The sequence below is a fragment of the Aquarana catesbeiana genome, linkage group LG04 (assembly GCF_042186555.1).
Source record: "Aquarana catesbeiana isolate 2022-GZ linkage group LG04, ASM4218655v1, whole genome shotgun sequence".
NCBI classification, from domain to species: Eukaryota; Metazoa; Chordata; class Amphibia; order Anura; family Ranidae; genus Aquarana; species Aquarana catesbeiana.
The window spans coordinates 592,671,442-592,693,437 of record NC_133327.1 but is presented as its reverse complement, the minus strand read 5'-3'; the positions used below and the strand labels follow the sequence as shown (position 1 = coordinate 592,693,437).

At 42.1% G+C, this 21,996-nt stretch overlaps 1 protein-coding gene across 6 annotated transcripts in view; it reads right to left on the bottom strand.

The window, feature by feature from the left end:
• The window catches only part of EHBP1 (EH domain binding protein 1), a 733,557-nt gene that overhangs the window by 585,376 nt on the left and 126,185 nt on the right, over window positions 1–21,996 (bottom strand). For all 6 annotated transcript variants that reach the window (XR_012243991.1, XM_073628177.1, XM_073628181.1 and 3 more), the window contains exon 3: window positions 20,790–20,847. Coding sequence is in view for 5 of the 6 variants with exons in the window: in XM_073628177.1 (XP_073484278.1) it covers window positions 20,790–20,847 (58 nt within the window). In the remaining variant the exon portion in view is untranslated. The remainder of the gene's footprint in view (window positions 1–20,789; window positions 20,848–21,996) is intronic.

The following is a 21,996-nucleotide window of genomic DNA, read 5'->3' as shown; positions in this document are numbered from 1 at the left end:
GAGGATCCCCAAATCCAGGTGTGAAAAACTTGTTGCATCTTTCCCAAAAAGACTCATGGCTGTATTAGATCAAAAGGGTGCTTCTACTAAATACTGAGAAAAGGGTCTGATAGATCTAGATAGATAGATATATCTCTATCTCTCTCTCTATATCTATCTATGTCTATATATCTATATCTATATCAACTTGTCTCAAAAAAGTTGGAACAGGACAGGAAAAAGCTGGCATAGAAGTGGTAGTAACAAGGAAAAGTGAACATTTTGCAACTAGTTGGGTAATTGACATTAGGTTAGAAATATGATTGGATATAAAAATGGGGGTGCATTAGTGGGGGTGGAATGGGCAGCTTGCACATCTGGAAAAGCACCGTCAATGCTGAAAGATATTTTCAGGCTTTTAGGACAGCATATATGCTCCCATCCAGACTACATCTTTTTCAGGGAAGGCCTTGCATATTTCAGAAGGACAATGCTAAACTGCATCTATGAAAACAGCATAGGGCCTGGGTGCTTAACTGACCTACCTGCAGTCCAGACCTTTCACCAATTGAAAATATTTGGTGTATCTTGAAACAAAAAAATATGACATAGGCAGACCCAGGACTAATGAGCAGGTAGAATCTTATATCAGGCAAGAATGGGACAACATTCCTCTTCCAAAACTCCAGCAACTGATCTCCTCAGTTCCCAGATGTTCATAGAGCATTGTTAAAAGCAGAGTGAATGCTACACTGTGTTTAATAGGGTTGTGCTGATACCACTTTTTTAAGACCGAGTACAAGTACCGATACTTTTTTTCAAGTACTCGCCGATACCGATACTTTTTTTTTTAATGTCATGTAGCACTAATGGGCACTGATAGGTGGCACACACTAATGGGCACTGATAGGTGGCACACACTGATGGCTGGCACTGATAGATGACGCTGACTGATGAGCACTAATAGGTGGCACTGATTATACAGCACTGATAGGTGACATGCACTGATGGGCACTGATAGTTGGCACACACTGATGGGCACTGATAGGTGGCACACACTGACTGATGGCTAGATGGGCACTGATGGATGGCACTAACAGATGTCACTAAAGAGCACTGGTTGATGGATGACACTTATGGGCACAAGAGGATTAATTTTTTTATGCTGACTCTGTGATGCCCATCTTGGTACACCTTGCACTCGGCCTCAATAAAGCAGCAGCGGACATCTTGTTACACCCAGCGAACTATATGGGCTGGGTGTAACAAGATGTCCGCTGCTGGCACACTGTGGCCGAATGCAGGGTGTACCAAGATGGGTGTCGGGATTTTCAGTTACAGTGATGGTGTAACTGCAAGACGGAGCGCTCTCCGCTCTGCTCCGCCCTCTGACTCCGCCCGCTGACTTCCTGTTTCTACCAGCCAGGTATCAGCTAAGGCATCGGGAGCATTTGTGCGAGTACAAGTACTCGCGCAAATGCTTGGTATCGGTCCCGATACCGATACTAGTATCGGTATCAGGACAACCCTAGTGTTAAACATGGCCATGTCCCAACTTTTTTGAGATGTGGTGCTGCTATGAATTTCAAACTTACTCTATTTTCTTAATATGGTACATTTTCTCATTTTAAACATTTGATATGGTTTCTATTGTGAATAAAACATGGGCGTCATAAGTTTGCTAAAGGCCACCCTCTTCTAGGACAATGTTCTGTGGACAGACGAGACAAAGCGGAACGCCTTTGCAGAAGTGTACGTCTTCATGTTTGAAGGAAAACAAATATCCAAAACTGGATGATGTAAGAAGACAAACGACCAGAAACACAGAAGGCGGCCAAGAAAAGAACAGAAAATGTATATTCTAGAACGACTGGGTTATTAAAGTGGTTGTAAAGGCTAAAGGTTATTTACCTTAAAGTATAACTAAAGGCAAAACTTTTTTTTATTGTTTTGGATAGAGTGTAAAGGGATCAGAATGTTTGTTAGTTTTAATAGCTTTCTGTGCCCCCCATGAAGGAGATTCAACCTCTTTACTTGTCCGGTTTACTATTAATTTGCAGGGATTTCCTCTCACTTCCTGTTTGGCTATAGGACATTAATTCTGACAGGGGTTATAACTCTATCCAAAATGAAAAAAAAAAAAAGTTTCGCTGAGATCAGCAGCGATCCCGAGTCTCACCGCTGATGTCAGCTCATAACCAGTTTGTGAAACTGAGATAATCAGTGGAGAACATGTTCTCCGCTGATTATCTCAGCACAGTGAGAATTTGTAACTGACTTCACAGAAACGGCCAGTTTATGAAGGTGCGATCTCAGCACCTCACTGGCGATCTGTGACAGAATTCTCACTTTCTGATTCACCATTTCAGAAGTGGAGAATCAGAGTGAGAAGCCTGAAACTGGTGAAATTTATAGTGTATATATATATCTATATATATATATATATATAGTATATAGATATATATATATATATAGATAGATAGATATAGATATGTATATATCTATAGATAGATATTTATAGACTATATCTATCTATAGATATATCTATATATAGATACATCTATTATATATATTTTTACATATATATATATATAGATATATCTATATATATATAGATATATCTATATATATATATATATATATATAGATATATATATCTATATATATATATATAGATATATATATCTATATCTATATCTATATCTATCTCTATATATATATATCTCTATATAGAGATATATAGATATATATATATCTATATATATATATATATAGATATATATATAGATATATATGTATATTTTTTTTTAGATGTTCACGTCTCTGGCTGGGTTCACACTTGTGCGATGCGTGAACCAGCGTGATTCCTAAGTGGGTTTTCACATCGCACCTACATTGACATCTGCGCACCACTGCGGGTGTCAATGTAAAGTTAATGACACCCCCAGATCATTTCACAGATCGCAGTGCGAACTATGTAATGGTGCAGGAATCGGATCGCATGGGTGTTCACACCCATGCGATCCGATTCCAGTGCGGACCAAATAAAGGGTCCTGTACCATTTTGGTGCAAATGCAATATGATTTAGGGCCAGTTCCCACTGCTGCGGTGTCCGAGATCGGATGTGATTCGCACCGCACTGCAGTGCAAAATCACATCCGATCTCTGTGCAATGCGATTTCAGCCATACAGATAGTATTGCTAAATTTGCATTGCACTCGGACCAAACTCTTACAGGACCCTTTTTTTGGTCCACAGCAGAATCGGATCGCATGGGTGATTCGATTACTGTCCGAGTTTGCAGATCACACTGCGATATGCAAACTGATTTGGGGGTGTTAACTTTTAGGCCCAGTTCACACTTGTGCGATGCCGGACATCGCACAGGCATCGCATGTAATTCGCAGCACACTGCCATTCACATTACATGCGATGTCTGTGCGTTGCGATATCAGCTGTACAGGTAGTATGGCTGATATCGCACTGCATTCGGTGCAAACACGCACAGGACCCTTTTTTCTGTTCGGACCAGAATCGGATCGCATGTCCGGACTGTCAGTTCGCAGTGCGATATGCAAGCTGAACTGGGGGTGTCCTTAACAATGTATTGACACTCCCCAGCGATTCGCATATGGCAGTGTGAACTGACATGCGAGTCGGTGCGATGCGGGAACCGCAGTGGATTCGCAGTGTTCTCGCATTGCACCAGTTTATCAATTTTTATGTTTATCAATTATGAAATATATTTTATTTTAATTTATTAATAAATATTTATACCTGTATACTTTATTAAAATTATTTTTTTAATGATTATAAATGTATTTTGCATTTATATGAATGGTGTATAGCTGCATTACATATGTGCATTACATTCATTTACTATACACCATTCACATTTAAATACGGACATGTATGATCTTTAAATATTGATAAAAACAATGTTTTTTTTATAATTAGGTTAATGTATATTGTGTAGGGGGAATTTAACTTTATTATTTTATTAATATGTTGGGGAATAATGTGTGCTGATTTGTGTTACACTTTGTATTTTATGGTTCCTCATACTGTAATCCCGCTATATCACGCGAGATTACAGTGAGAGGAGCCGTTCTCAGGAGTTCCCGGCATTTGTAGATCGCTCCTCAACTCAACATGAGAAGCGATCTACACACTTTCATAAACAGGCACTCAGAGGAGAGCGATCTCCTCCGAGAATGCCTGAGAACTGAAAAGCGGTATTTTACCGCACTTTCATAAAAGGACACCATAGTTCTACTTAAATGCATTCTCTGCATTAAGGTAAAAAAACCTTTCAGATGCACACCCCACTAAATTCTTACATAGGCCCAAACTCAGCCCAGGGCTGTGCCCAAGAGCAAGTGGCTTGCTGGGGAGGTGTACTCAAAGACAGGAGGAGCCAGGAGTGCCAGTGGGGGACCCCAGACGAGGAGGATCGGGGCTGCTTCGTGCAAAACCAGAGAGAGGTACAGAACAGGTAAGTATAACATGTTTGTTACTAGGAAAAAAAAAGTGAAAAGATCCTTTACAATCACTTTAGGATACTGCAGCATGACCAGAATTCAGCTATACCAAAGAAATCCATATAAATCGCTAAACTGAAACAGTTTAGTAAGCAAGAGCGCTCTAAAATTCCTCCTAAAGTTAGCTACACATTACAATTTGATTGTATAACCGGTACCCGACCGGCGCACGCCGATGTACGTCAGCAGAATGGCACGGCTGGGCAAATGGGCGTACCTGTACGTCCATTTGAATTCCCCGCCGTGCCATTGCGTGCGCGCCGGCCGGGACCTCCGTGAGTCGGGTCCTGCGGACTCGATCGCCACGGGGATACCCGTGATCGCCTCACGGAGAGGACGAACGGGGAGATGCTGATGTAATCAGCATCTCCCCGTTCTGCCTAGTGACAAGTGTCACTGATCACTGCTCCCTGTCATCGGGAGCTGTGATCAGAGTAATGACACTGCTAGCCCATCCCCCTACAGTTAGTAATCACTCCCCTAGGACACAACGCCTCCACGCCCCCTAGTGGTTAACCCTTTCATTGCCAGTGTCATTTACACAGTAATCAGTGCATTTTTAATCACACTGATCGCTGTGTAAATGACAATAGTCCCAAAAATGTGTCAAAAATGTCCGACATGTCCGCCATATCGTCGCAGTCACAATAAAAATCGCTGATCGCCGCCATTACTAGTAAAAAAAAAATAATAAAAATGCCATAAAACTATCCCCTATTTAGTAAACGCTATAACTTTTGCACAAACCAAACGCTTTTTGCGATTTTTTTTTTACCAAAAATATGTAGAAGAATACATATCGGCCTAAACCGAGGAAAAAAATGTTTTTTTTATATATTTTTGGGGGATATTTATTACAGCAAAATGTAAAAAATAATGCGTTTTTCTTCAAAATTGTCGCTCTTATTTTGTTTATAGCGTAAAAAATAAAAATCGCAGAGGCGATCAAATACCACCAAAAGAAAGCTCTATTTGTGGGAAAAAAAGGACGTCAATTTGGTTTGGGAGCCACGTCGCACGACCACGCAATTGTCAGTTAAAATGACGCAGTGCCGAATCGCAAAAACCGCTCTGGTCAGGAAGGGGTTAAAATCTTCCGGGGCTGAAGCGGATAATTTCACATATATTTAATAACTATAGTCCCATAAGATATTACTCTAGAATTCAAAGCTTATACAACCAGATAGGCAGTTACACTACATAGTGGTTGATAAATCCAAAGGGGATTGCTCAGATTTGTCATACGTGTGTCCAACTTTACTATTGTGCAAGACTGATCTGCAGCCACAGGAAACATGGTGAAGGTTAGTGCTGCTCACTGCTAAAACAAAGCATTTAGTAAAAATAAAAGCACAATTGGTGTTCCTAGTTTAACCAAATGATGTTTCTTTTATTGTAACTAAAGATCAGATCACATTTTAGGAGCAATCCAATGGGAATCCCAAAGGCTCCATTCACACAGGGGCAACTTTGGATCCGACTTCAAGTCACCCCAAGTCACCCCTAGTCGCCTCAAGTCGCGCTACATGAAAAAAATCAATGTAAGTGAATGGATCCGTCTTAATGCACACTACTGCAGTCGCTTCGACTTCAGAAAAGGTTCCTGTACTACTTCAATCCGGCTAGAAGGCGACTTGTACCCATTGATTTCAATGGAAGTTGCCTCCAAGTCTGATCACCGTTAATACTGAGGCAACTTTACAGGAAGCAGAAAGGAAACAGAAAGTAATTTACTCCACTAAACACACACAGCTGATAAGCTCTGATTGGCCGTTTGTAAAGTTCCCTGTCCTGGAGGCGACTTCAGGTAATACTCTATGAATATATACTACAACCTTCTACTCCCCTTACTCTTTAGTGTCAGTACTGTGACCTTCTCTATGGATTCCATCATCTACTTTAGGTCCACCATCCCACCCATGATTGGCTATGTTTTGCAGAGGATGCTTGTGCTTTGGGGATGATGCCGATGTGTGCCTGTCTTGCGCTGGATTGCCTGCCACCCCAGCTCTGGGGGAGAGCTATTCCCTGCCCAGTCCCTGCCCTGTACCATAGTCTGGTGACATCGTGAGTACCCAGAAATTGACACATTGTCCTTTCTGGTTGTATTTATTTCTATTCTTTGATGGCTTCATACTTTGTAATTTCAGAAATCCTGTAGCATCCGCCCCTGAAGAAGTGTATTCACAGAAACGCGTCGGGCACCAAGGATGCAGCCACTGGGCTTTTAATTGGATTTGATAGTTATTAATGTTTTGATGTACCTCATTATTTTATTTTCATACTCACTTGTTACATCATGTGTTTTGTGCTCCCCAGTATAGATATATGTATTTATTGTACAGTGTACATCTGCTACAGTTATATATGGTTAGACACACTATTTCTGACTGTCTGTATACATATGTATTCATGTAGGCTATGGTTTGTGCGCATGCACACGTAACTCTTTACATGTGTTGTATACCCAGAATTTTCCATCAATACATTGTACACATTTTTATCTTACTCCAACCTGTCTACTGCCTCATTTAAAGTCCCACCTGGCCTCCGGCCTTCCCTTCCTCTTTTTCAAGTCGTGTTGTAAGTTGCCCCAAGTCGCAATGTGATTCATACTCAAGTTGTGTCCAAGTTCCCTCCCAAAGTCGCACTGGAAGTCGTGTTGCCCCTGTGTGAATGGGCTCAAAGGGTTTACATAAATAAGTCAACTCTGTCTATTTACTCAAACGCACACACTGTACATATTTCAGCTTTAATTCAATCACCCCTCAGTTTGTTGACAAGTCTTAGACCCCTTTCACACTGGGGTGCTTTGCAGGCGCTACAGTGCTAAAAACAGCGACGTTTTACCGCCGACGCCGCTCACGCCCCAGTGTGAAAAGAGGCCTACGGTCAGACAGAGCTTGTCCTCCAGCCTGAAAAAATTTGTCAGATCAAAAGGTGGAATCTCAGGAAAGTCTCTCCACCGTGGGGGTTTGTCAACATACCTTCAAGCTCCATTTACACCCGAGTATTTTGGAGCTCAAATCTCCAGAACACTCCATATCCAATGTCCCGTGTATCTGAATGGTGGCTGATCACATATGAGTATTCAGGTGCCTGCAGCTCGACTTCTGATGCTTCAGCTTGAAGGGTTACTTTTGTGGCAGAACTGGGTTTTTGGACCCTTAGAATTTAATGGGACACCTGAAAATGTGTGAATCCAAATCAGATACGGCTGCTCTTCGGGTATCCTCACCGGCACCAACTGTCAGAATACAAAAGAAGATTTGTCCATCCTCACTGTAAAAGGAATTCATACAGAGGAATCCATTCAGTGGCATACCTTGGGGGGTGTGGCCCACACCAGGTACAACAAAGGGTGCAACAACCAAGTCAAATGCAAGTTTAATGAGTACATATTAAAGGCTGAGATACACTACACTACAATCCAAAATCCCAAAATGTTGTATTGCTCCCAGCCTCCTCCAAATCTCCAAATTCCTTTTGTTTGGCTGCTGTGATCCAACGTTCTGTTAGAGGGTGGCTACATTCATTTTCCATGGTCCCACTGTATGTAAAAATGTAGCTACCCTCAAATACACTATATTACCAACAGTATTGGGACAACTGCCTTTACACGCACATGAACTTTAATGGCATCCCAGTCTTAGTCCATAGGATTCAATATTGAGTTGCCCACCCTATGCAGCTATAACAGCTTTAACTCTTCTGGGAAGACAAGGTTTAGGAGTGTGTCTATGGGAATGTTTGACCATTCTTCCAGAAGTCCTGGCTCGCAGTCTCCTCTCTAATTCATCCCAAAGGTGTTTGATCGGGCTGATGTCAGGACTCTGTGCAGGCCAGTCAAGTTCTCCCACCCCAAACTCTCATCCATGTCTTTATGGACCTTGCTTTGAGCACTGGTGCACAGTCATGTTGGAACAGGAAGGGGCCATCCCCAAACTGTTCCCACAAAGTTGGGAGCATCAAATTGTCTTGGTATGCTGATGCCTTAAGAGTTCCCTTCACTGGAACTAAGGAGACAAGCCCAACCTCTGAAAAACAACCCCACATCATAATCCCCCCTCCACCAAATGATTTAGACCAGTGCACAAAGCAAGGTCCATAAAGACATGGATGAGCGAGTCCTGACCTCATCCTGATAGAATACCTTTAGTATGAATTAGAGCGGAGACTGCGAGCCAGGCCTTCTTGACCACATCAGTGCCTGACATCACAAACGCTCTTCTGGAAGAAGGTCAAACATTCCCATAGACACACTCCTAAACCTTGTGGACAGCCTTCCCAGAAGAGTTGAAGCTGTTATAGCTGGAAAGGGTGGGCCAACTCAATATTGAACCCTACGAACTAGGACTGGGATACCATTAAAGTTCATGTGTGTGTAAAGGCAGGTGTCCCAATACTTTTGGTAATATAGCGTATACTGAATATATTAAAAAACATGACATTTTGTGGGGCTTTGAAGAAACAGCACAGCTGGATGCTAATTCAAAGTGAAGCACCTGCCGAGATATGCATTACAAAGCAAGAAATGGCAGCAATTTGATGATTGAAAAAAAAAAAAAAAAAAAAAAAAAAAGGAAGGGAACAAAACATCAATTACCAAATAAACGAAGTGTCACGTGTAGTACGATTGCTCCAAGCTCATCGAGAACACGTAGCTAATGAACTGTGGGGTTTCACATTTAATCACTGCAATGAATTTGCTGTGAATTTAATAGTTATTCAGATCATTAATGGCCACTGATAAGGTATTAAATTAAAATCTGTACATAATTGTTGATGAGAAAACTGACAGGCCAATCCAGTGGAACACAAAGACAATGATCCAATAAAAAAAACTATTTTCAAAGACACCTGTCATGAGAAAAACACGCGGTTTACTTTAGTTTAGGTCCTATACTATGCTAGCGAGTATACAGCAACTACAACAAAAAACTGCCTTTTTTAACAATTATCACAACATTTGGTTATATATTTAAAGTGGTATTAAACCCAAAACCAAACATTTATTTTATTGCAGCTTAGCTTTCCAATCATTAGATTGCAGTGGCTGCATCGGTTTTCTTTTCTTTGGCTTTTCCCTCTGCTTTCAACTGGTGATCTGGCCAATAACTCTCCTCCTGTATTAGTGAGACACAACTCTGGAGGAATGAGCAGAGGAGGCACAGCAGACAGCATTATCAGTCTTGAGGGGGGGGGGGGGGGGGGGGGGGGCGTTAAAGTGATTGAAAAGGCTGAAGGTTTTTTATCTTAATGCATTCTATGCATTAAGATAAAAAGCCTTGTGTGTGCAGCAGCCACCCCAATACCTGAGCCCCCTTTCTATCCAGCGATGTCTACGAGTGCCTTGGCCGTCCGGGACTCCCCTCCTGATTGGCTGAGGCACAGCAGCGGCGCCCTTGACTCCCGCTGCTGTCCATCAAACTCAGTTAGCCAATCAGGAGAGAGGGGCGTGGCCGACCCACAACTTCATGTATGAATGGACACACGGAGCTGCAGCTGAGCTCGGGTGCCCCCCATAGCAAGCTGCTTGCTGAGGGGGCACTCAGCAGGAGGGAGGGGCTCGGAGCTCCAGCCAAGGACCTGAGAAGAGGAGGATCTGGACATGTTCTACTTACCTGCTCTGTGCAGTGGTTGTGCACAGAGCAGGTAAGTAGAACATGTTTGTTATTTAATAGAAAAAAAAAAATGACCTTACAATCACTTTAAATGTATTAGCAGATTTAGAACCACTAACGAATTAAAGCCAAACTCCAGCTCACACGTTAGAATCTTTAGAATCAGTTGCAGCAAACCATTTTTATCCTTTTGGGATAAAGATTTTGCATGAATACATAAAAGCTGATCATGGTAAGCACCCCCTGCCAGTGTTAAGTGGTTTGTCTCATTTATGTAAACTTATACATTCTGTTGGAGTGTTTGTGTTATGAAAAACGCGCAATTTTGATGCAACTTGAAGCAATGCCTGTGTAATCTTGAGGTCTATGGAGCTCAAGTGGCATCAAAGTCGGATCAATATAGTTGCAGATATGAATGGTACTCATTGGAAATCCCAGTCCCAAGTTGCAGGACAAGTCACACAAGTGCCTTATGAAAATAAAAGAAAGAAAGCCTAAAAAAAGGTAATACAGTCATTGCATCTAAGAATTAGTAAGCTGCAATATATACGGTACAAAATGTTTGTTTTTGGGTTTTATGCCCCATATACACGATCAGAAATTCCGTTAGAAAAAACTTGGATGGTTTTTCTGACGGGATTCCACTCAAGCTTACCTTGCATACACATGGTCGGTCACACAAAAGTTCTCTGAACTTTCGACCGTCAAGAACGCAGTGACGTACAACACTATGACGCTTCTGAGCATGTGTCAAATTGTTTCCGAGCATGCGTGATTTTTTGCGCATCCGAATTGCATACAGACGAATGCATTTTCGGTTAGGAACTTTTTCCGACCGAAAAATAGAGAACCTGTTCTCAATCTTTTGCTGGCTGGAATTCTGCCAGCAAAAGTCCGATGGAGCATTCACACGGTCGGAATTTCTGACGAAAAGCTCACATCCGACTTTTGCTGGTGGAATTTCTGATCGTGTGTACGGGGCATAATACTGCTTTAATGAAAAACGGATTTAACAAAAAGGCACTGAAAAGGCTTTGAAAACATATTTTGTAGTTGGTAGGACCACAGATATTGGAACATCTTTAAATTTTATTTTGTAGCGCCTGGTTAAACATGAGCAAACATCCTGACGCATTACTTTATTAAAAAAATTAGATTTTTTTTTTTCCCAGGGTCATGCTCAGATTGTCTGCTTTAACCCCTTCCCGCCGACCGTACGCAGATATGCGTACTCGGCTTTCCGGGGTTATACCGGGATGATGCCCGCAGCTGCAGGCATCATCCCGGTACCGTTGTTCACAGCGAGCGATCGGCTACCCGAGTATAACAACCGATGCGGCTAAAAGCCGCTCGGCTGTTATACCGGAGGAGCGGGAGGGGACAACCCCCCCCCCCTCCCGCCGCCTCCCGCCGCTCTTACCGGGCCTCCCGTGCGATCAGGAGGCCCGGTGTCCAATCGGCTGCCTCCGGCGGCTGGAACGAAGCTGTGGGCGGCTTCGTTCCAGCCTTCTCGTTGTAAACGCGGAAGCGACGTCATGACGTCACTTCCCGTTTACTCGGCTGCCAATGGCGCCGGTTTAAAAAAAACATACAGTGTTCAGAATCGCCGTTTTCGGCGATCTGAATACTTTGAAGTGCAAAGGAGGGATCGGGGGTCTTTTAGACCCCCGATCCCTCCATAAAGAGTACCTGTCACCACCTATTACTGTCACAAGGGATGTTTACATTCCTTGTGACAGCAATAAAAGTTAAAAAAAAAAAAAAAATTTTAAACACAATTTATAAATAAATAAATTTATTTATTTATAAAAAATAAAATAAAATAAATAAAAAAATTTTTTTTTAAAGCGCCCCCGTCCCTGCGAGCTCGCGCAGCGAAGAAAACGCATACAGAAGTTCAAACGGTGTTCAAATAACACATGTGAGGTATCGCCGCAATCGTCAGAGCGAGAGCAATCATTCTAGCACTAGACCTCCTCTGTAACTCAAACCTGGTAACCGTAAAAAAAATTTAAAGCGTCACCTATGGAAATTCATAGGTACCATAGTTTAGTCGCCATTCCACGAGTGCGTGCAATTATAAAGGGTGACATGTTTGGTATCTATTTACTCGGCGTAACATCGTCTTTCACATTATACAAAAAAATTGGGGTAACTTTACTGTTTGGATTTTTTAAAACTCATGAAAGTGTCCCTTTTCCAAAAATTTGCGTTTAAAACACCGCTGTACAAATACCGTGTGATATAAACTATTGCAACAATCTCCATTTTATTCTCTAGATTCTCTGCTAAAAAATATATATATAATGTTTTGGAACTCTAAGTAATTTTCTAGCAAAAAATACGGATTTTAACTTGTAAACACCACATTTCAAAAATAGGCTTAGTCATGAAAGGGTTAAATTATGCCACTGTATTTCTATGGGCTTGAGGACAGAACCCCTAGTCATTCTAAAATATCACTTTCTGCTCGATTCAACCCCTCCGACGATCTCTATTGCCAATTCTTTCATATAACAAGTGGAGAGACTTATCTGCTCACTCAGCTGTCAAAAGCAAACATCCGGGCAGTCTGCCAAGTTTTAACTTGAAATATGGTAACTAACTCTTCCTTCTTAGATCAAAGGCATGTAAACTTCTGTGTGAAAAAAAATCCGGGCAGACGTTTTTAAACGTGTAAATGCAGGAAGTTTAACCATTAAAGTCTAAATCTTTTTCTGATACTTATTTCTTAAGTTAAAATCAATATTTTTTTTTTGCTAGAAAAATACTTGGAACCCCCAAACATTATATATATTTTAGCAGAGACCCTAGGGAATAAAATGTCAATTGCTGCAATATTTTATGTTGCACTGTATTTGCCCAGCGGTCTTTCAAACGCAAATTTTTGGGGGAAAAATACACTTCAATGAATAAAAATTAAAATAAAAAAAAGAAACAGTAAATTTAGCCCAATTTTTTTGTTTTAATGTGAAAGATGATGTTACGCTGCGAGAATCGTCATCTATCCTCTAAGCAAAAAAATCGTGATTCTCATTTTAGCCAGAATTGTGCAGCTCTACTATGGGCACCCGGCTGTGACAGCTTGAGGGTTCACAGCCAGGTGCCCACTGTGCATGCAGGAGCGGTGCTGCGCACTGTGAATGGTCCCTCAGTCTTCTGGGACCGGTCATGTGTTCCAGAAGACTTCAGGAAGGAGCGGGGGACTTCCGCTTCCAATCGCCTAGGCCAGGAGTAGGCAGCCCCTGGCACTGGTGCCGCAAGCGGCACGCAAAGCCTCTTTTGCATGCACTCGACTCTCTCCCCATCAGCAGACATGACAATGAGTCAAATGCTTTGCAGATGTCTATGGATAGCAGTATCCCCTTTCGGTGTGGTCCCCCATCACATGATGAATGTAATAGGGATATGAGATCAATCGCCCTCCTGATCTGATCAACACTGACTATTTCTAATCCTCATGCTGCTAGCATTAGTAAATAGATAGGAAAGTATATCATTAGTACTTGATTTTACTTTTTTTTTTACACTTCGCAAGATACTTCCTGGCTTCCTGGCCTAGGCAAATGATGTTACATATCCCAAAAATCAAGAGGCGGCGGGGCTTTCTCGGTGAAGCACACTCTTCTGCCTGCATGACCGAGCTAAGGGCATAAGGATTCCAGGAAGTAAATGCTACATAAATCCTCTGCCCTTACTCAATTATTATTATTATACAGGATTTATATAGCGCTGACAGTTTACTCAGCGCTTTACAACATTAGGGCAGACAGTACAAGTACAATACAATTCAATACAGGAGGAATCAGAGGGCCCTGCTCGTTAGAGCTTACAATCTAGGAGATGCTAGGGGGTGTTTTTCAAAGTGATTTCTCAGCAAAATAAAGCATGGAGACATGGATGGATGGGGGAGTTTGCTTTAAATATTAACTTGTTCAGATCCGCACTATAGCCAAATGACGGCTACAGCACAGACCTGCTTTGCCGCCAGCTCCTCAGTGCCCACCTGTGCCACCTAGCAGTACACAACAGTGCTGCCTACCAGTGCCCACAATCAGTGCCTCATCAACAGTGCTGCACATCAATGCCACCCATCAGTGTCACCTACCAGTGCCCATCAGTGTCACCTACCAGTGCCCATCAGTGTCACCTACCAGTGCCACCCATCAGTGCCGACTTATCTGTGCCCATCAGTGCCGACTTATCTGTGCCCATCAGTGCAGCCTATCAGTGTCCACCAGTGCAGCCTATCAGTGTATATCAATAAAGGAGAAAAATTACCTGTTTGCAAAATGTTATAACAAACTATGAAACATGATTTTTTTTTTTTCAAAATGTTCCATCTTTTTTTGTTTGTTTAGCAAAAAATAAAAATCCCATGATAAAAATTTCATTTGGGTACAGTGTTGTATGACCGCGCAATTGTCATTCAAAGTTCGTCAGCGCTGAAAGCTGAAAATTGGTCTGGGCAGGAGGGGGGTTTAAGTGCCCTGTAAGCAAGTGGTTAAAAATGAATTAAATAGCCTTTTTGGTTTGTGGTGCTCAGATGTAGTGTAGTTCTGCTTTAGGTAAATTGACCCAAATATGCTGATTAGTGGCTAGGCACCTACATTTTAAGATCACAAACCTCATATTGATTCTCTAATTCTTAGAAAATATGAAAAAAACTATGACTCCATAGACAATCACAGCTCATAAAAAATTGAATTTCCCCAAAACAGTGAACTGCTGTTTGAACATATGTATACTTTATTCCTTACACGTTTTATGTCTAATAATATTTATTGCTATATCATAAAACCCACAACATGCTCTAAAGCTGCTGAGATGCAAAAAGAAGCATACAGATTCTAAACACATCTCTTGGGAAATAACAGATAAAAATGTCATTATTATTGGAAATAATACAGAAGTCTCTGGAGAAACAAAACAATAAAGCTGCTATACATGAGATTATAGGACTTAATAGGCTTTCCAAGCACAATAACAACTTCCACTAGCAGTTGTTGGTAGGTTGAACCTTTCACAGACCACCTTAAAGCAGGGGTGTTAAACGGGCGGCCCTCCAGCTGTTGTGGAACTACAAGTTCCATCATGCCTCAGCCTGTGGGAGTCATGCTTGTAACTGTCAGTCTTGCAATGCTTCATGGGACTTGTAGTTACGCAACAGCTGAAGGGACGCCAGTTTGGCCCACAGCACTCAGAACATGGAAATGCAATTTTTTTACTAAATATAAACTGCTAAATATCTTTTTTCATCAGCAGTATATAGAAGTCTTGTAACTTCTATCAGTGTCTGGTTAAAGCTTGGAGAAGGAGTTTTCATTCTCCTCTGACTGTTCTATGAGGCTGCATGGCCCCTGACATTCTGTCTGGACAGTGCTGATTGGCCCTGTGCTGATCACATGCACCCTCCAAAAAAAAAATTAAAAAAATTCTCTAGCAATACACACGAAACTGAGCATGTGCAGAGTGCCCCCAATGCTCTGTACTATCAGGAGATGGATTGGGGGCAGTGGAAGAAGGGGAGGATCAGAGAAGACAGGCTCAAACAGCCTTTTTACACAATGTGGAGGATTAACCCCTTAGATTCCACAGTGAGTATAACAAGCATGCTTTATTGCATATACAGACTGATTTTACGGTTGTGGGTTTAGTAGCACTTGAAGCTTGGTATACACACACAGGTTGAATTAAAAGTAAGCAGACAGATCCCCAATCATGCGGTGTTGATGCAGGGATCTCTCTCCTGTTATGGGGGGACTGGGAGACTCTACTGGGCACTTGCAATGTAAGAGGGGGGACGACGACTTTGCTGGGTACTCCAAAATGTAAGGGGTAACCCTTTTAGAGCACTTCTGGGTGTAAGGGGGGGGGGGATCTGCTTGGCACTCCCAGAATTTAAAGGTGGAAGGGGAAGTGCTGGGCACTCCTGTTTTTAAAAAAAGGGGCAGGGGGGTGGTATCTTCTGGACAACCCCTGATAAAAAGGGGGCGGGAGGAACTCTGCTGGGCACTCCTGGATGTAGTGGAGGACCTCTTGAATAAGTTAAATGTTATACATTCAATTCCAGAACTGATTTATTTTTTTTGACCTGTGAAGAATTCTAAAATATACGATGTGGCCCTCATACTAATGCCCCGTACACACGGTCGGACTTTGCTCGGACATTCCGACAACAAAATCCTAGGATTTTTTCCGACGGATGTTGGCTCAAACTTGTCTTGCATACACACGGTCACACAAAGTTGTCAGAAAATCTGATCGTTCTAAACGCGGTGACGTAAAACACGTACGTCGGGACTATAAACGGGGCAGTGGCCAATAGCTTTCATCTCTTTATTTATTCTGAGCATGCGTGGCACTTTGTCCGTCGGATTTGTGTACACACGATCGGAATTTCCGACAACGGATTTTGTTGTCGGAAAATTTTATCTCCTGCTCTCCAACTTTGTGTGTCGGAAAATCCGATGGAAAATGTCCGATGGAGCCCACACACGGTCGGAATTTCCGACAACACGCTCCGATCGGACATTTTCCATCGGAAAATCCGACCGTGTGTACGGGGCATAAGAAGTTTGGGAATCGCTATCTATAGCAATCAACGCAGCTCAACAGCCATGGGGGGGGGAGCCCTTACTGGATCCTAGAGTCTCCAGTGCTACCTTGGACCATAAGATGTAGGCATTGTAGGACCGTATTTGCCAAGGCAGTCTCCAGCAGTACTCCAATCAATGGCCAACTGTTTTCATATTCAATTAATCACTCCAGTGTTAATAAAGTAGCTTTTTTTTTTGTTTTTGCTGTTGGCTTTCCAGTTTGAGAAACAACACGAGGCACAAGGATTTCTCTCCAAAGTGAGGGAAAATCTATTAGGCAACCATTGCCGAAACGTTTCCCTCATTTCATTTTCTGGTTACAACTGTAAAATGTTGGATCTGTTACTACTTTCTATTCAAATAGCAATGGTCTTTCCCCCTTTACCTCTACTTCCAGGGGACACCGAAATAAAACATTTTAAAAATTAAAAAAAAAAAAGGCAGAGGTTCTAATTGTCCCAATTATTAATTCAAAAACAAAATAAAAAAATAACTCGTTTTGGTTGATTACTTTCAATATAGAGATATGCAGAATATACACTAGATGGGGACCATCTGCCTTTTCTAACAACTGTGGAGATAAGTGTCAGGCGCAAGGAGAAGATGGAGTCATTTTGAAAAGTAATACTAAACAAATCAAAAGAACAGAACTGAGAAGCAAAGCACAGAACCTGCATGTGTAATGAGCAAATATGGCAGCCTCCATGAACATATACAAAAGTAAGCAGAAACAAGGTTTTCCAAACAATACCACACAAGATAAGGTTATCTACATTGAGTTGACCTCAAGCTCTATCTAGGATTTCAGCTAGCCATTTCCCAACAAAGCCCTGGTTCACACAAGTGCGGTTTTGAAGTCGCACTACTTCAGCGTGACTTCAAAGCTGACTATCAGTGCAATTTCATGTATGGCTTGCTGACACCTGTGCGACTTCATTTAACAGATGTCAATGCAAGTGACACTGAAATCGCACAGAAATAGTGCAGGAACCTTTTTCAAAGTCGCTGGGGTGTGACTTATCATGCGACTTTAAGCGGTCAAGTCACACTGGCATGAATTAGGGCAAAAAATTTGTTCCAACTGACATTATCGCAATCCAGGATTGAAAAATACATTTTGCTTTGTTATTATAAACAACCGAACACTTTCCTACAGTCTACTTTTCGTGCATCAACACTATTATATCTACTTGTTTCACTCTCTGATAAAAGTTGGAAAAAATAAAGGCTCATTATATAAACTTATTTTGTTTTTCTTTATTTAATATATTGTGCATTTAAAAGACACACTCCACGTCAGAAGTACAGATCGCATTGTACATCACATGTTTACATTGCTGCCACAGAACAGGAAGGCTTATACTGTAGAAAAGCACTACCCCCCCCCCGTAGGGTAGGGAAATATAAACAAAAGAAATACACAAATTTTTTTTATGATCAAAAGGATGCTTAACCCGTGGCGCACCTCCAACCACCAAAGAATGATTAACAGATACCTCGTGCAGTTAATGGGCCTATCACAACTTCTCTCATCTTGGAACAAAAGGAAAATAAGTATCCTGGTCAGCACAACGTACAAGTTTTAATAGAGAGTGCCCTCATTCCCTAGTAAGTAGGTGGAGAAGCAAAGGGGGAGACGGGAAATGCGGGTCGCAAAGAGAATCTCCACTCCAACAGCTAAGAAGATACTAAGGCCTTATGCAAACTGGGCATCAAAAACACCGCTTTAAAGTGGTTCTAAAGGCAGAAGGTTTTTTTTAACTTAATTCTATTCTATGCATTAAGATAAAAACCTTCTGTGTGCAGAAGCCCCCCTAATACTCACCTGAGCCCCATCTCAATCCAGCGATGTTGCATGAGATCCTCGGCTGTCCGGGACTCTTCCTCGTCAGTGAGCCACTGAGGAGAGAGGGGACGGGGCCGAGCTACAGCTCCGTGTCTGAATGGACACAGAGCAGCGGATCGGCTTGGGTGCCCCCATAGCAAGCTGCTTGCTATGGGGGCACACGACAGGAGGGCGGGGCCAGAAGCGCCGGTAAGGGACCCAAGAAGAGGAGGGTCTGGGCTGCTCTGTGCAAAACCACTGCACAGAGCAGGTAAGTGTAACATGTTTGTTATTTTTAAACGCAAAAACACAAGACTTTAATATCATTTTAAGGGCATTCGAAATTTTATTCTGCCTCTAAACGCCCCTCCATGTTAGCCTTTACGTCTGCACACAAATAAGCATTTACAGGCATTTAGGCTGGGCTCACACCATTGTAAATTGGATGCGGGCGGGATCACCGCATCCAATTCGCAATAGCAGGAGATTTTGACCAGCTCTCTATAGAGCCAGTTCAGATATCTCCGCAGCAGTGTGTCTTTTGGTCAGTTTCAGGTCCGAATTCAGCCCAAAATCCGGCACTGAAATCAGCCCTGAAACAGTGAACCAGCACGCACCGGACCCCTGCTGTGAGTCGCATGCGGCTCAACCGTGAACCAAGCCTTAGAGGCAGAAACTGTGTATGAGGTCTAAGTCTGTTTACTAAGACCAGCACATATAAACAATCCATGGAAGTCAGGTGTCTCTTATTTGATCTTCTCTATTATGAAGTGTAACTGCCAAACTTTCATTAAAGTGGTTGTTAAGCCACTGTACTACAAACATCCCATCCCCTCTGTTAGCCAACATTATCTGTCCTAGTGCCTGTGCTGAAAAAATAAAAAATACGATTATACCTTATATCAGAGCAGCTCCCGTCACTCGCGTGACTCCTTGGCTCTCTCCTCTCCCCGGCTGACGGCTATAGCAGGTGGGGCCGAGCACTCCCGCTGATGTCAGCGGGGAAGGAGAGAGAGCTGAGGAGCCACATGAGCGCTGTGAGACGCTCTGATATAAGGTATAATCTGCATTTTTTTTTTCAGCACAGACACTAGGACAGATAATGTTAACTAACAGAGGGTATGGTATGTTTGTAATAGTTATTATAGCAGCAGGAAGGGAAGGGGCTGGGAGCATAGTGGCACAGACTAGCTGACAGGCAGGGAGGGGGGGGGGGAGGACAGGAGAGTTGCGGATGACGAAGGCACGTAAACTGACCACGGTGTCAGGGCTCAGCAGCCATGATAAACCGTGGTCAGTTTACAGGGAGGAGGGCATAACCAGGCAGGATCAGCCAGGTGTTTCAGGTGTTACAGGAGGCCAAATTACACAGCAAAAGCACTGTGCTGTTATGCATGCTTTAAGGAAACAGGATCAATGATTTTTCTTTTGGGTTTACAAACACTTTAAAGTGGAGTTCCTCCCACTTTTACAACTCTTCAGCATCCCTCAATAAACTGTGCACTGTAAACGAATTGGATATTTTTTTTTTCTCAGCACTTACTGTATATCTGCTATATTCATTTTTCAATTCCACCTCCCTGGCCGCAGCCCATCGCATCATTTCCTGTTTGCAATGCCTTCTGGGAAGGGGCGACAACTTCCTCTGACACTGCTGTTGCTATGGAAACCTGACCTGAATCCTATTACACTGCTTGTGCTGCACTGAGCAAGTGCGAGATCTGCAAGGATGAGATCCAGGAAGAAATACAGTCTGGCTTCAGATGCCCACACTTAAGATGGCCACGGCCTGCTGTAAGTTCATAAAATAACAAACTACTGCTATAAACTAACAAAACAGACCTTAGTTTACAGACTAACTTTACTAGAATACATTAAGCTTGTGTATTATAGGGGTATTTTTATTTAAAAAGTATAATTTCGGCCGGAACACCACTTTAAAGTCAGTGGAAAGGTTTGCTTCCAAAAATCAGAAATGCAGACATGGGCCACATTCAGAATATGGATAGTCAGTGAGTTCTTGTAGCAGTGCAGAGATACTGTACTAATATGGAACAAGTATCCCAGGGGGTCCGTACCAAGGTCCACTGATGTCAATTGGAAAACGTATATAAACATTTTTATGGTGGATATAAATGTGTTATATCATCAATGTCACATTATGGATAAATGTTTTTAACATTGCAAGCAATTCATACAGTCTTATAAATTTCTTCTCACCTTAGATGATTTCCTTCGGCTCCTTCTTGTCCACACCACTACCAATTTGTCTGGTTGCCTGCATAAAAGACACAAAAACATATAAACTTCAGTATCTTGAAGACATGGGAAGACATGTATTAGGCTAGCTATATATTAATGGAGTTTAAAGTAAATGTACATATGATTATTTATATGAAAATTCTCAGTACATTCAATGACTTGACATATGTTGTCTGAAAGTACTTCAAAAGTTCTTACTGCTTGAAAAAAGGAGAAGATTGGGCTATATACTGACACATACACACTCACCTTCCATGCAGCATCTGCAGCTATCCCCTGCCCACTCTAATGCCCCGTACACACGATCAGACTTTCCAACAACAAAACCATGGATTTTTGTTCGAAGGGTTATGGCTCCAAGTTGTCTTGCATGCACACGATCACACAAATGTTGGCCAACAATTACAAACGTAATGACGTACAAGACTTACGGTGAGCCGATGTGATATCTCCAGCTCAGTGGACTGTTCAGCTGGAGAGGGATAAGAGCAACTGGCTTTGACTCTCAGATGATGAGAACCAGAGCAAGCTGTCAATCAGGTGGCTGGGTGGACCCCGACAATACGGTTGGGATCCTTCCAGAATCTGGAGCGGCTCTGTGACGTCAGCTGGCTTTCATCTGACTCTGGGTTACAAGAGAGCAAAAGTAAGTGCAGTCCTGTGACATAGAAGAGAAGTATGGCCAAAAAAGCTTTGGCCATACTTATCTTTTAACATTCAATTCTGGAATGAATGTAATTTGGAAGAAAAAAAGACCATCTTGTTCCTTCAAATCCTTTGTCACTACAATAAAAAAACGATCAATTTGATCCCATTAACAATTAAAAAATCAAACATATGTTCTTAAATTGAACATTTTCTAATGGTTATTGGGGACAATCGTTTTCAACTGTAATGATGAGAAAATTTGAAGGCTCAGGATTGAAATTTTTTTTTTTTCAAATGACATTTCAACTGTGAATTTGGTTTTCATTAGGGACAAATCATACATTTCATAATGAGCATGTTCTAGGCATCAAAGAAACTTGTTCGTGTGATATGCCGCGTACACACGGTCGGATTTTCCAACAGGAAATGTTGGATGTGAGCTTGTTGTCGGAAAGTCCGACCGTGTGTATGCTCCATCGAACATTTGCTGTTGGACTTTCCACCAACAAATGTTGGC